This window comes from Aspergillus brasiliensis, assembly GCF_001889945.1.
Source record: "Aspergillus brasiliensis CBS 101740 unplaced genomic scaffold ASPBRscaffold_7, whole genome shotgun sequence".
Classification (NCBI taxonomy): Eukaryota; Fungi; Ascomycota; class Eurotiomycetes; order Eurotiales; family Aspergillaceae; genus Aspergillus; species Aspergillus brasiliensis.
In genome coordinates this window covers 718100-730656 of record NW_027137448.1, presented here as the reverse complement: position 1 = coordinate 730656, position 12557 = coordinate 718100, and the positions used below count along the sequence as shown (strand labels likewise).

Below are 12557 nucleotides of genomic sequence, written 5' to 3'. Positions count from 1 at the left end.
TTGAGTTTTGAGGATTTGTTTTTGTATGATAGGTGACGTCACGGCAAGCTTATCAGTGCGTCTTTGTCAGCCGAGTTCAGTGCCTGGCTCTGCAGGCACCAATCACCTGATGATGGGCTCTGCCGGGTCTTTCTCCGCACTGCAAGCCTCCATCGCTCCAAGTCTCATTTCCCACCCCCAAAATTCCCTGTTTTGTCTGTCCATGTTCCATCTGTTGAGCCATCGATCTCCCAGTATCTCTGAGTGCTTCTTGTTCCCTGATTGAGTCGGACTTGCTGTCCGACTGTGCCTTTCCTTTCTGCCCATCATGTCTGCCGTTACTTCGTCGGCCGTCACCTCTCAGGGTCAGAGCGCTCGTCAGTCAACGCGCCAGACGAGGACGAACCCATCTCGCACTTCAAAGACGCTTGGCCGCTCGTCCTTCGCTTATGGTCATGGCTCCATGACAGATACCCCGTCCGCGACCCCTGTTGCCCATGGCTTCTACCCTGCTCTCACTCATTTCACGGACGCCATTACGGCGCTTCCTCGGGAATTTCGCCGTCACAATTCGCTGCTTAAGGAGGTGGATGCGAAGGCCTGGGCCCTCGAGGATAACCTGCTGCAATTGCTGAGGTCTGCTTCGGAGTCTCAGCCTGTGCCGTACCCCTCTACTCCGGTAGGTAGTATTCTCGCTGGTGTGGGTCATGCAGTGGTCTGCGGGGATAAGCTATCGACGATAGTGTGAGCTGTACATATGCTGACGGGTCACACTGTGTTTAGGCACTTATGCAAACTCCCGAATCCCAGGAAAGCAAAGACCGCCGGATCCTGTTCCATCGTGTGCGCCATACGCTTACGGATCTGATGATGACCGCGGATGAGAAAAATCACGTTATCTCCAATGCGAACGATGAATTGGACCGACAGCTCACACGTCTTGATTCTATCTTCCCGTTTATCGCGGGGGAGATTAGCGATGAGGCTCGTCTGGGAAGTCTCACTCACTGGGCTTACTCGAATAGGAACGCCCCCAAGACAACTACTAATGAGCGTCCTCGTCGGGAGGCTGCGTCGACGAAGGAATTGGCGCATGCGATTCATGAGGCGGAAGCTGCGTCTCGGAGCGAGGCTAGGCGCGAAGCTGTCATGGCGCGCAGGCAGCGTCGCACGCATGCGGATTCGGATCTGGACGATGTACGTGCTGGTGGGGGTGCTCGCAAGGGACAATCTAGTAAATCTCGCGGGGGTGCGGGTGCTGGTGATCAGGCCGGACATGGCCAGGGAAATACTGGGTCGGGCCAGGCCAAGCGCCGCAAGGTTGAGCGGCCCCCGCCTGTGGAGTCTGGTGCTGCGATGGAGCGTACTGCCAGCAGCGCTAGTACTTCAAGGCAGGTTGCTTCGAAAGATCCTGCTGATACTAACAAGAAAAGGTCTCGGGCACCTAATGCGAATGCGGCTTCTCGGAAGAGGTATGTTGTTGGATTGAGCCTGTTTTGGGTATATAAACTGACAAATGTGGCAGAAACAACACCAATGCATCTGCGGTTGATTCGCCGGTTCTGGCTCCGTCCCCTGTTGTTGCTGCTGCTGCTATCCCACGGAGCGCTGTCAGTCCGGGGCCTGGTGCAGTGCGGCCGCAGACTTCTCGCGCGCAGCAGAATGCCGGACAAGCAAGCAATGGTCGTCAGAGACCGTCATCTTCTGCGTCGAATCGGGTAGCCAGTAATGGTACGTTTTTCAGCCATATTCAGACTAGCCGCACATCTAACCAAATGACTACAACAGGTAAAGCCACGGAATCAAAAACCACAGTCAAAGAGACGACATCCAAAATTGAAGCCACCCCTACTTCGAATCCAGATACCCAACGAGAAACGGAAGAGCCAACCACAGACGCATCCAAGGTCCCACCTCCTATCAGCACTAAACGCGAAGACACCGACGGGAAGCCCGCGCCGTCCATCGAACCCGGCGAAGTTCCCGTACCGCCAGTCTCGAACCCACCCCCCAAGGGCCGCTCATCGAAGACATCCACACCGGTGCTACCCACCTTCTCCGAGCCGACACAGCGCGTACGACCTACCCGAAGCACGGATCCCGCACCAGCCAAACGGTCCCACAAGAAGAACAGCAGCGTACCAGTGGTGCAAGCGCGGGCCGTCTCTGAAGAGGAAGAATCTCTCCACGAGGGAGATGATGAAGACGAAGACGGTGAACCCAGATACTGCTACTGCAATGAGATCAGTTTCGGTGAGATGGTGGCATGTGATAACGATGCCTGTCCGCGCGAGTGGTTCCACTTGTCGTGTGTTGGGTTGACGAAGCCGCCTGGGAAGAATGGTGAGTCTATCCCTTTATATTCTTTGTGTGTTGATGTGCTGCTAACATGAAACTAGTCAAATGGTACTGTAATGAGTGTAAGGAGAGTATGCGACGGAGTCGAAGTGGGCGTTGAATTAAGCAAAGCAGGACGATGAAGCAAAACAAAACAGGTTATTGGAGTTCTGGGTATGGGAGTGAATGGATTTCCGCTTTCATGATTGTACATATATAGAGTAGACAATAAGATGGTTGTCTGCATTTGATTCTTCCTATTTCAACAACATCAAGGATAACTGATAGAATAACTTCAGAACGATCACCACTATAGCAATGATTGAAGATCAGAATCAACTAAATGAAGCAGGACAATCCCAAAATAATCACCCATAGCTCGTAAAACATCGTCCACTACATAACCTCCTCCCATAGACTCATCTAAATAACCAAATAGATAGATAGATTCACAGACATCACTCTGAGAGGAGAATGTATACAGGTAAACCCATAAACTGCCCACCCTGACCGCTCCTTTGACCGCCAAAAGCGGCAGAACCTCATCGACCTCGCTGCGAAAAGTGCGGATATAGACGGCTATAGACGGATTTATTTTGTATACAGCTCCGAAAAAATGAGTCAGCATTCCGTATACTTTTTGACCGCCTTTGTTGATAATGCGGCAAAATCATATCTATATTCTATTTCTATGCCTTAACTCCTATTGCGAGAGTGATGAGATAGATACTAGGTGTCTAAAGGGTGTGAGGAGCTTGAGATCGTTCGGGGAATAGTAATTATCTACTGTCTTTGGCTGTTATTTCTGTTTGCGTGTTTACTAGAGGATGTTGTTGTTATGTATAGACGTCGGTGCTTATCAGTCTTGCTATATCACTGACATGTTTAGCAGCATTAAGATAATTTATGATGAATGTTGTTTGTTGAAGCAAGCCATATCCTTGTTCATATATTTCTGGTTTCCTCCCCAACATGTCAACGATATTGTACGGGAAGGGTAAAAGAGAAAGCAAATAACAATATCGATCAACATGTACTACTAGTCGGAGCAGACAACTTCCCAAGGAACCTCGCATTTCCATTCCAATGAAGCTCCACCCCCGACAGCTTCGTCAAATCCAACTCATCCGGGTTCTGCAGCTTGATCGTCCATTGAGTGAAAGGAGTCGGCTCAGCGTGCTCGCCCGTTGGGAATATCGCGTGAACCAGCGTATCACCTATAGCACCCGTGTCGGATATCTCATAGGTAAGTCGCACCTGTCTTGCCAGGCTAGTAAAATGGAAGATCTTCCCATTCTGAATATCCGCATACACTCCTGAGGTTAGAATATCGATGATGACCTGAGCGACTCCATTACTGATGGCCTCAGGCCGGGGAACAACGCCCTGCAGGAACATCTCGAGGCCTTCCAAACGGAAGTGCGACCCATTGTTGAATATGCTGGCGAAGCTGTTCTTGTCGCTTGCATCGGTGGTCGGCGCAAGTGTGAAACTAGCACTGTGGCTCTCGCCTTGTAGGCCCTGGATCATCAAATCGCCGTAGTTGGCAGGCAGCTGCCAGCTTATGCGTCAGTTGTTTCGATGGCAAGAAGGGGCCAAGAGGGGAGGGGTCTATCTTACCTCACTAGATGGTTGTTTGTATTCAAACGCTGAGTAGAAGTCAGTTCTGAACGAGAACGATCGTGGTATCAGGTAGCATACGTTGGAAATCTGTGGCGTATCTCTCGTCCGCGGCTTGGATCTCTGAGTCCAGGGTGAGCAGATCAGCTTTGAACTCCTCTATGGATTTCTGCGAATCCAGTACAACTGAGCTGTCCGCCAGAGCGCGGTATTTGTACGCCCAGACCAATTTCTGCATCTGAAGGACAAGGCTGGTGCGGATGTCCAGGACACGATCGAAGAATTTGGCTTCGGCTTGGACATACTGCTCCTTCTCCTCAGTATATGTGTCCAGCAGATGCTTTAGAGTATCAATGTCATGATTGCAGACTATGACTTCGATCGCAGCTTGAATGTACTCATGGCCCGCCTTGACAGCCTCCGCCTGGGCTTGGGCCAATGCCTTACCATCAACAGCCTGCTTACGCAAGGCGAGTCGGTATGCACTAGCTCCGGAAATAGACTGGCCAACTGCATACGCTAATTGATTCTCGACGTCAAGAGCCCATTTATCCCATGCGGCTAACGTTATAATCGCTCGTGCGTCGGCATCCCCGTCGCTGCTGCCCGTGACAATAGCAGAGGATGGTATAACCGCGCTAGGGTCGGACTCAAGCTTCTTGACCGCTGCAGCTAGGTCTGCTGTGCCAGGGTAGAGGCTCTCTAGCGCTTGCATGCAGTCTCCCAGGGATTCGAGTGTTGTGGAGGGAATTGTCTTGCCTGTTTGGTCTAAGCCCTTTTCTACTTTCTTCACATCATCAACCGCGCCTTTGATGTCCTTTGCGGCATCCCCAAGACTGGATTGAAATCCCAGAATGAGTACCCCAATCGCGTTGGTAAATTCTAGCTATTTATTAGATGTACACATACAATACATTTGTCGGTTGGCAGCATAAGAGGGAATGAGCGAGTATACGTGCTAAGGATGGCACTCAGGGTTTCATACGCCGCAACGGAAATTGTTCTTGCAGCCCATGCTTCGAGCCCTTTTTGAAATGCAGACTTGGCATTATCAACCTCCCTGTTATCGATGTTCAACTGCTCCTGGCAGCGAGCCACTACTGTGCATGCATCCTGATACTTCGTCCATGCGGCGGCGCTGAGGATAGTGTCTTGGGATAATTGAGTTCGCGCGTGGTCGAGCAAGCTGCTCCAGGCTAGCTTCAGGTTTTCCACATCTTGCTCGTTATCCTGAAACCGCTGATATTGTTCCTCGAACGCCGAGACCGCGTCGAGCGCATCATGCACAGTAGACAGGTATTGGTCGACCTGCAGTACAGGTGCATAGCCCATATCGGGCCCCGTCATGGCCTGGGCGGCCAGCTGCTGGCCCAGCGCTCCTGCTTGAGCATTAATCTTGGAATAGTCGCTCAAAGCAGGATTAGATGTGACGGAAGCAACGTAGGAGCAGAGGGAAATAGCCAGGGCAGTGTTTCCCCAGAACAGCGCCAGAGCAACGCGCAGCTGCGTGTTAAGACTCGCTTGAAGATCCACATCCACTGCGCGGACGTAGGCCGTTTGGTATTCAGGAAAGATATGGTCAGGGAAGGCGCTCAGCCTCACACCCACGTTTCCCGTGGAGGGGCCGAGTTTGAGAAGAAGCGGTTCCGAACTATCATTGCAGCTCAGGGACACCGAGATCGGCTGGTCGATGATCGATGCGTAGATGTATATGTGGTAACCGGTATTAGGAACGACCTTTAGGCTGACTGGTGTGCCCGCTGTGAGGACCCTCGCGATGATCTGAATTTCCGCGTAGGCTTCAGGAGAGATGGTAACCTCGGGCTTGGTGAATGCGAAGACATCGGTGTAAAGATACAGCAGCTGATCCGTGGGGCTCTCGATCTTCGATTCGTCCAGATAGACAGCTCGCTCGATGATGGTGTTCTAATGAGTATCGGTTATGGAGGGCTCTAGTTTATGAAGTCGATTCAGAGATCTGGATCACACTTACCTCGTCGGTCTTATGCTCCTCTCTCAATGGAATCGATGTGACAATCTCACTCTGGGAGTACCGCAGCCACTCGGCCGGAGTTGTGGGCTGGGAAGGAAGGCTCATTTCGGTCGACGGCGTATCAAACGTATTTTACGTATCCCGCAATCATACCGAAGGGGACATTCCTTCTCGTTCTGGTCAGCTCTTATATGGAGCCGGCGACAAAAGGCCAAGGTTCCCCAAGGTAAGAAGCAATGTAGCACATATTAAGTACATGCACTATCGGCCTTACCGCTGCAGAGAACACTGCTTTGGATTGTGGCAATAGCCTCAGCTAGCCACAAGTTGAAAAGATCAAGATACCATAGGTGAGAAACAACTCCATCTCTACTTCCCAGTATGGCTACTTGCATGAGCGCCGTTACAGTCAAATCATGAAAATGCCCTCGGCAATGCAAAATTTGATGGCAGTAGCCAAAGGGGAGGTGGGATAGACTATGTTACCCTACGCTATTGATTTCATTCAGGCATTTGCATCCCTGCCATTCGAGGCTGGAATGGGGACGTGCGGGGAAGACACAGGAGAGGTCGACGGGATCTTGATGAAGACTGCAAGGATTTTGGGGGGTTTTTTCCTTGTGAGAGATGCAGAGACGTCTTGTGATCATAGAGATACACCTCTTGTCATTTGTATGATACCGATGATAACCTTGTCGAAGCAGCCAACATGGATGTCTGAGAGAGATAATTTTGGCTATGTGCCAACAATCAGTTAAGAAACCGTAAAGGACGAGAATCGGATGCTGAAATCAATCTTATATAGTATAATGGAAAAGGAGAAAATCCAGGAATCTACTCAGTATACTGCCCAATCGAGTCATACCTCAAACCTCAAAACAGGGCGTACACACTTACGCTAGGGTCCAACTCAATGGCTTCGAAGACACCGGCGGCAATATTCGATGGATGCAATCCTTGTCATCCGTGTAACTCGCCACGCTGGTCGACTCCCGAGTGCAACCCAGAGTGTACAGAGCATGCATTTGCGCGCCCTGTATGAAATCACTATGATACTAGACATCAAGATCGCCATCCCATTGGGCCAGAGGTCAGTCTGTGCTACGAATAGAGTCATGTTTCCCTCAACAGCATGACGTGTCGGGCGCAAGAGAGGAGAGAGGAAGGGAGAAAAGATTCTAAGATAAATAGCTGCTCAGATCAGGTAGAGCAGCAATATTGCATCAATCAAAGCAAAACTTCAATCCCTCTTGTTTACATCCGATTATACAAGATGTCTGACGAGACCAGCAAGCGTCTGCAAGCCACCCTAGGGGGTTTTTCAATGGTGTGTGACTAGAATCGATGTTCCCCTTCTCTCTCTAATTTCGTCTGGAATAGGTCACGGCACCTACTCAGGGTGCTATCAACAAAGCCATGGCTTCCCTAGTGAAGAATAAGCCTGATCTTGCCAAAGTTGACTGCTCCACCAAGAGAGGTGACTCCATCAAAGGCGCCATTGCGGAGCCTTTGGTCTCGCTGAAAGTCAAAGGTGACACTCATACTGAGCTGGAGTATACTGCTCGATTCGGCTCCGGGACGCTGCATTACAACTATGAAACAGAGTTGGTTTGGCATCACACTCATAGAGATGGTGTTACTAACGCTACCTTCAGGAAGAATTGCGATATGACAGGTTGGGTAATTGCGTTCGATGTGGGATTGGACTCGGTCGACATCGAGGAGGGCTCCGAGGAGCATGAGAAAGTGAAAGCCGCGATCAACCAGCCAGGAGACTACTCGATCAAATCCCTCTATCTGACATTTAACTGTGAGCATAACCTATTTCTCGTGCTGCCAACCGATTGAATACTGACCTTTTTCATCATGTAGTGGGAGACCTGACCAAGCTCAAGTATGCAAGCGGAATCCAACCAATGTTCTACTGTAGTGACCATTGATTCTTGTCTAGTATGGCCCACTGCGATTTTAAAGGAGCGGACCTTGACGAGGATGACATTGTCACCCTCGGAGGGATTCTGGCCAAATGGTACATCGACGAAGGACCCATGACCGATCGACAAAACCGCACAATCGGCTACGCGTTGCACACGAGTAATCCATCATCCGTCAATGAAGATGCAGTCACGTTCCCTCCGACTTCATTGAAGTTTCAAACCTACGGGTATATCGCCCCGGGCAAATCAGACTCAGACGAGGGCATCGGCGCCGGCGACAATAACATGCTGCTATATCTGCAAATGACTGATAAGAAGTCCTTTCCTTCAGATCCTTTCCTTACATATTCCGGAAACTTTGCATCCGCTAAAATGGATGGCACGATGGCTATTGCCGGAAGCATCTTTTGGGACAGCTATCTCCTCCGGACGACGGATGAACTCCTTCACACTCTCAATCATGCCACATACGTCTGGATTAAGCATGCTGGTCTTAACTCAACCATGAAACCAACGTGGGAAATTGGCGTTGGGGATTCGATCCATTCCAAAACTCCAGATTTCTTTCGCTGGGAGCCTGCTGGCACGATGTCGTGGACTTGGGGACTTCCGCAGAAGACGTCCGAGCAGCACTCTCATACTGAGGACCAGGCTGGCTACAGTGAAGGCAAACTGACCGTTGACTGTAAGTCAGTTCTCTTGGTTCCCCTTCCCTTTTTATATAATGTCCCCCTAATCTGACCGACGGCCTTTCAGGTACCACTAGTAACACCATGTCCACCAAGTCTGGATCCAACGTAATCGCGATTGGTGGGAAATCGGATATCAAGGTCGAAGCTTATTGCGGGGATGCGTCGCCGTCTTTACCCTGGGGCACTAACTATGCGTAAGTCATTTTTGGAGAGCCAAAATTGTTCTATATGCTGATTGCCGTAGGATCCATGTATGGCTTGAATGGAGCACAACAATCACGATCAAAGGAGTGGAAGCTGGTGGCCTTACCATGGAGCTTGATCTGAGCGATGACAAAATCAAAGTAGGCAATGACCCCATCGAATTCTCGGGGGACCAGATCGCCATCACGAGATCAGAGGTGGAAAGTCAGCAAGGTGCACTTCAGGATAAACTGAAAGAAGCTCTGAAGAATTCAGCCTTGCAGAGCGTGGAAAAGGCCCTTCAAACAAACCTCCAAAAGACAGCCCGCTTCGTGGTTCCTGGTCAAGGCACTTTCTCCTACGAAAATCCTATCTTTAATGACAAAGGGGACCTGTTTATTGAGGTTAGCTATAAGGAGTAGTAGTCGTCTATGATGGTTATTTTGACTCGTTACGTCGCTTGCTCGGGTACCTTGGTATATTTTGTCGAGTATTTCATATGGCACACAGTCCAGCGCATGGAACTCTCCCGCTTATGTATCGAGAAACTTGGTTAACTATACTAGGATATAAGATTAGAGTATCAATAATGGGTCCACGCTGCTTTGCTATTTATCAGCATTGTAAATGGCTCTAATTTGTAAGCGTTTCTCGCAATCCTACAACCATGTGGACGGTCCCATAAACCCCATCGAATTTCCAGTAGTATTTCGGTTGATTAATGATCAAACTAATCGGCTATACCTATTAGTACGTATTATAACTTTTCTTAACCTGAAGAGCTTTTGTTGCAGTATAAAATAATACCCTCCAACTGGTTGAATAACTTGACTGGTCTAAGCGCATCTGTCCTGTGATGAAGAGATCTCGCGGGATCAAAGTCTCCCTGAAGCCCGAGGACAGAAAAAGAGCTCGTTGAGTATAACTTAGACATCAAGATGTCTAAACTATTTGTAGTCTATATAATCGGACATAAAGGGTATATATTATATATCAAGCCAGATATCAAGCTATATGTCTGCTTATAATTTGATTTATCTCTTCAAGCGGAGATTGAAAAAGATAAGCGGAATCAAGGATTCGGGTGGTGAGGAGGTAGAAGTTGAAGAGGTACAATTAAGTTTATACTCGATGTTTATTGGACAGGACTAACATAACCGAATGTTTGGCTGGGTGTTCAATCTTCAACTCCATAATCAACTTACTCGAGCTGTCAAAATGACGACCCGGCTAAGGTATTGGCCTGAAAAATGGAAGGGAAATGGTAAAATCAGCGCGTCACTAACTATGGTTATGTGCTAATGTATGACCTACGTGCGCATCATCTCCCCAGTCGTCGCGGCATCATCATATATAATAGCTGAAAACTCTGGCGTGTCCCCTTTCTCCAGCTTTGCCAGTTTATTTCTGCGCACCTCTCACCACTCTCACCACTTTTACCACTCCTACTACTTTCACCACTCTCACCATCCAAAATGCGATTCTTGTCCTGGCTCCGGGGAGAGTCAAGACGCGAATACTACTAAAGAAAACATCTCGAGGAGGTTGAAGATCAAATCGGCGATAGCACTATAGGAAAGAAAGTCGATGGATGGATAACCGAGTTCAGAGATGAGGAAACGTTGGGGTTCGCCATTCTACAACGACAGTGTCGTCTAGAGAATGAGAAGCAGACGGCGGAGCAACAACAGCAACAGCAGAAACAGCAGTTTCGACGGCGACGGTGCAAGCGGTGCCAGTACCAGAAAGAGATGTGCAGTGCCTGCCATGAAACGACTCGGTCAGCAGATGATCCACCACCCTACTTGGACAGATCCCCGAAGGATCTCGAATTAGATCTGGCCAAACTGCGTGAAGAGTTTTCGAAAAATAGGACTCGCTTGGAGGCAATAAAAGAAAAGCTTAGAGATAGTGAGAGTTGGTGGGCCCTACTTGCTATGGTCCCACGCTGGCATACGGACGACGCTGGCCGGACCTTTGCGTGGGTTGAAGCCCGGGGGAAGTGTGCTGATACGGGGGGTTGCTGTGGCCGTACCTGTGGATGCTGCGAGGAAGTTCTGTTTGAATATCAACGGCCGAAGTTCGGGTGGGAAACATACCCAAGAAAGGTACGCGTCAAGGTGCATGGTCATTGCACGGCGGAGTGTGCTTGCTGTATCAAATTCTGGGGGTTCTATACTCCCCATCCTGCTCTTCCCGCTGTGTGTGGATAGATAAGTAGGCAGGTACTTAGGGAAGTAGAAGGTACTTTCCATTTACAGACAGCACCTTCCTTAACAATCTCGAACTTGCTCAACGACAGACAAAACATCTTCGTAGGCTCCCAATCCCCTCTCTTTTCTCCTCTTCTTGAAACCAGTCGCTCGTTTGACAACGCTCGTTTTTTAAACACAGCAATTATTTGTCACTCTTTGCGACAACAACTTTTACCCATCTCGTTCTCTAACCCCACGCTCACTTTTAGATAGTTTTTCTTTCCTTTTATTTTATATAGCTATGGCTGAGGCACATGCCCACGCCACACTTTCGTTTTGGCAGAAGTTGGACCCCAGTCATCTTATATGGCTGTTCCTCGCGTTCTTCGTGATCGCGATTTGTTACAACCTCCTTGGTGAGGCGAGGCTCTATCTAGAGCTATTGGTCAAACTCCACCACATCAAGGAGTTACGTGCAATGCCCCCATCACGGGAACGCGACGTGGAATTGGGTCAGTATGAGGAAGAGGTGGTTCGGATGGGATGGGGGCGGAGGAGGTGGTAGAGGAAGAGAAGGGGGAGGAGGCTGAGGGGAGGAAGAGGAGGATAGGGGAGAGAAGAGGGGGTTTGGGTGGGTTTACAGGGTGGGTGCGGCGGGAGGGGGGGAGGGTCCCTCCTTTTTAGGATCTATGCTGGCCGTTTATCTAGGACTGACCGTTTCACGATGATCCGCTTCGACCTGACGAGATTGCCGAAAGCTCAGCATATACGGCATTAACCTGTGAGTGGAAGGGGGCCCTTTGTTTCTGATATATACTGACCGTTGCTATAGGACATCGTTTCATCTTTATCGCCTTGACGAGTTCGATTCAACGAGTTTCACATACAACTCATCTCCATGTCACCTTGAACAGCATGACTGGGCCGGGTATGGATATTCCGGGACCGATATCAGAACTATCATTTAGAAACTATGCTGATTAGACAACAGTGGTGTAACGTCTTAGTGCAGTTTGACGGTGAGGAGTACGGGCTATTCTTAGAGCTTTTGGTCAGACACCAGTGAGTCACACTGTACTGTCGAAGTATGTTTTCTTTCTACTGATACGTGGCAGCCGGGAGCTGGGTATGTCTTTGGAGCAAGATGTAGACATTCATGGGGGCGTTGGAGAGAGGGGAGGGAGCGAGGTGGTACTATCAGGAGCAACTCAGAAAGAGCCAGTCAGTCACACCTTGGACCATTGCTATGACTTGAGCGTTCTCCTATCGAGTCCATGCTGACTTCGCTGTTAAATAGCAACCTCCGAAAGCTGGGCTCGGAGTCATTGCCTTTATGGGCTCGGGATAATGACTTGGAAAGAGGGATAAGGGGTGAACGGGAGAGGGAATGGTGATAGGGGTAAGGTGGCGACGTGTGGAGGTGGGTTGGCGCGAAGGGGAGTATCAGAGGGAAGAGGAATAGACCGGGAGGGAGTGAGGAGGACAGGGGAAGAGGAGAAGAGGGTATAAAACAGGGTAGATGTGGCTGACGGACCAAGTGACATGTTCCTCTTGTACTAGAAGTCCGATCTTGAACTATAAATCACACTACGGCTCTCGTATGTCTACCTAATTCATACGG

General features: G+C 49.5%; 4 protein-coding genes across 4 annotated transcripts; 2 read left to right on the top strand and 2 right to left on the bottom strand.

Annotated features, from left to right (window-relative positions):
* Nucleotides 1–156: 156 nt before the first annotated feature.
* ASPBRDRAFT_43969 (putative PHD finger domain protein (Ing1)) lies at nt 157–2623 on the top strand. Its single transcript, XM_067625100.1, has 5 exons — nt 157–658; nt 763–1451; nt 1505–1710; nt 1768–2322; nt 2379–2623. The coding sequence occupies exons 1-5, from the start codon at nt 308–310 to the stop codon at nt 2435–2437; spliced, it is 1860 nt and encodes a 619-aa protein (XP_067478306.1). The 5' UTR covers nt 157–307; the 3' UTR covers nt 2438–2623.
* A 667-nt stretch (nt 2624–3290) lies between these two features.
* ASPBRDRAFT_66094 (uncharacterized protein) lies at nt 3291–6034 on the bottom strand (the record flags this gene model as incomplete). Its single annotated transcript, XM_067628654.1, has 5 exons — nt 3291–3870; nt 3937–3965; nt 4018–4822; nt 4846–5862; nt 5930–6034. 5 exons carry the CDS (start codon nt 6032–6034, stop codon nt 3343–3345), a joined length of 2484 nt encoding a protein of 827 aa, XP_067478305.1. The 3' UTR covers nt 3291–3342.
* A 733-nt stretch (nt 6035–6767) lies between these two features.
* On the bottom strand, nt 6768–7097 carry ASPBRDRAFT_601637 (uncharacterized protein). The gene has a single exon (XM_067628179.1). It carries the CDS (start codon nt 7044–7046, stop codon nt 6840–6842), a length of 207 nt encoding a protein of 68 aa, XP_067478304.1. The 5' UTR covers nt 7047–7097; the 3' UTR covers nt 6768–6839.
* A 105-nt stretch (nt 7098–7202) lies between these two features.
* On the top strand, nt 7203–12530 carry ASPBRDRAFT_207697 (uncharacterized protein; the record flags this gene model as incomplete). The annotated part of the gene is made up of 10 exons (XM_067621808.1): nt 7203–7256; nt 7310–7533; nt 7585–7739; nt 7802–7823; nt 7881–8551; nt 8623–8752; nt 8803–9145; nt 11928–11998; nt 12052–12157; nt 12234–12530. The coding sequence occupies 10 exons, from the start codon at nt 7203–7205 to the stop codon at nt 12282–12284; spliced, it is 1827 nt and encodes a 608-aa protein (XP_067478303.1). The 3' UTR covers nt 12285–12530.
* Nucleotides 12531–12557: the final 27 nt, after the last annotated feature.

What these genes read in the sequence shown, in the direction of transcription:
- ASPBRDRAFT_43969 (XM_067625100.1), top strand. Translation starts at nt 308, where the DNA reads ATGTCTGCCGTTACTTCGTCGGCCGTCACCTCTCAGGGTCAGAGCGCT. An exon ending in TGCCGTACCCCTCTACTCCG is followed by an intron (nt 659 to 762) that starts GTAGGTAGTATT and finishes CACTGTGTTTAG; the next exon opens with GCACTTATGCAAACTCCCGA. An exon ending in AATGCGGCTTCTCGGAAGAG is followed by an intron (nt 1,452 to 1,504) that starts GTATGTTGTTGG and finishes CAAATGTGGCAG; the next exon opens with AAACAACACCAATGCATCTG.
- ASPBRDRAFT_601637 (XM_067628179.1), bottom strand. Translation starts at nt 7,046, where the DNA reads ATGACTCTATTCGTAGCACAGACTGACCTCTGGCCCAATGGGATGGCG.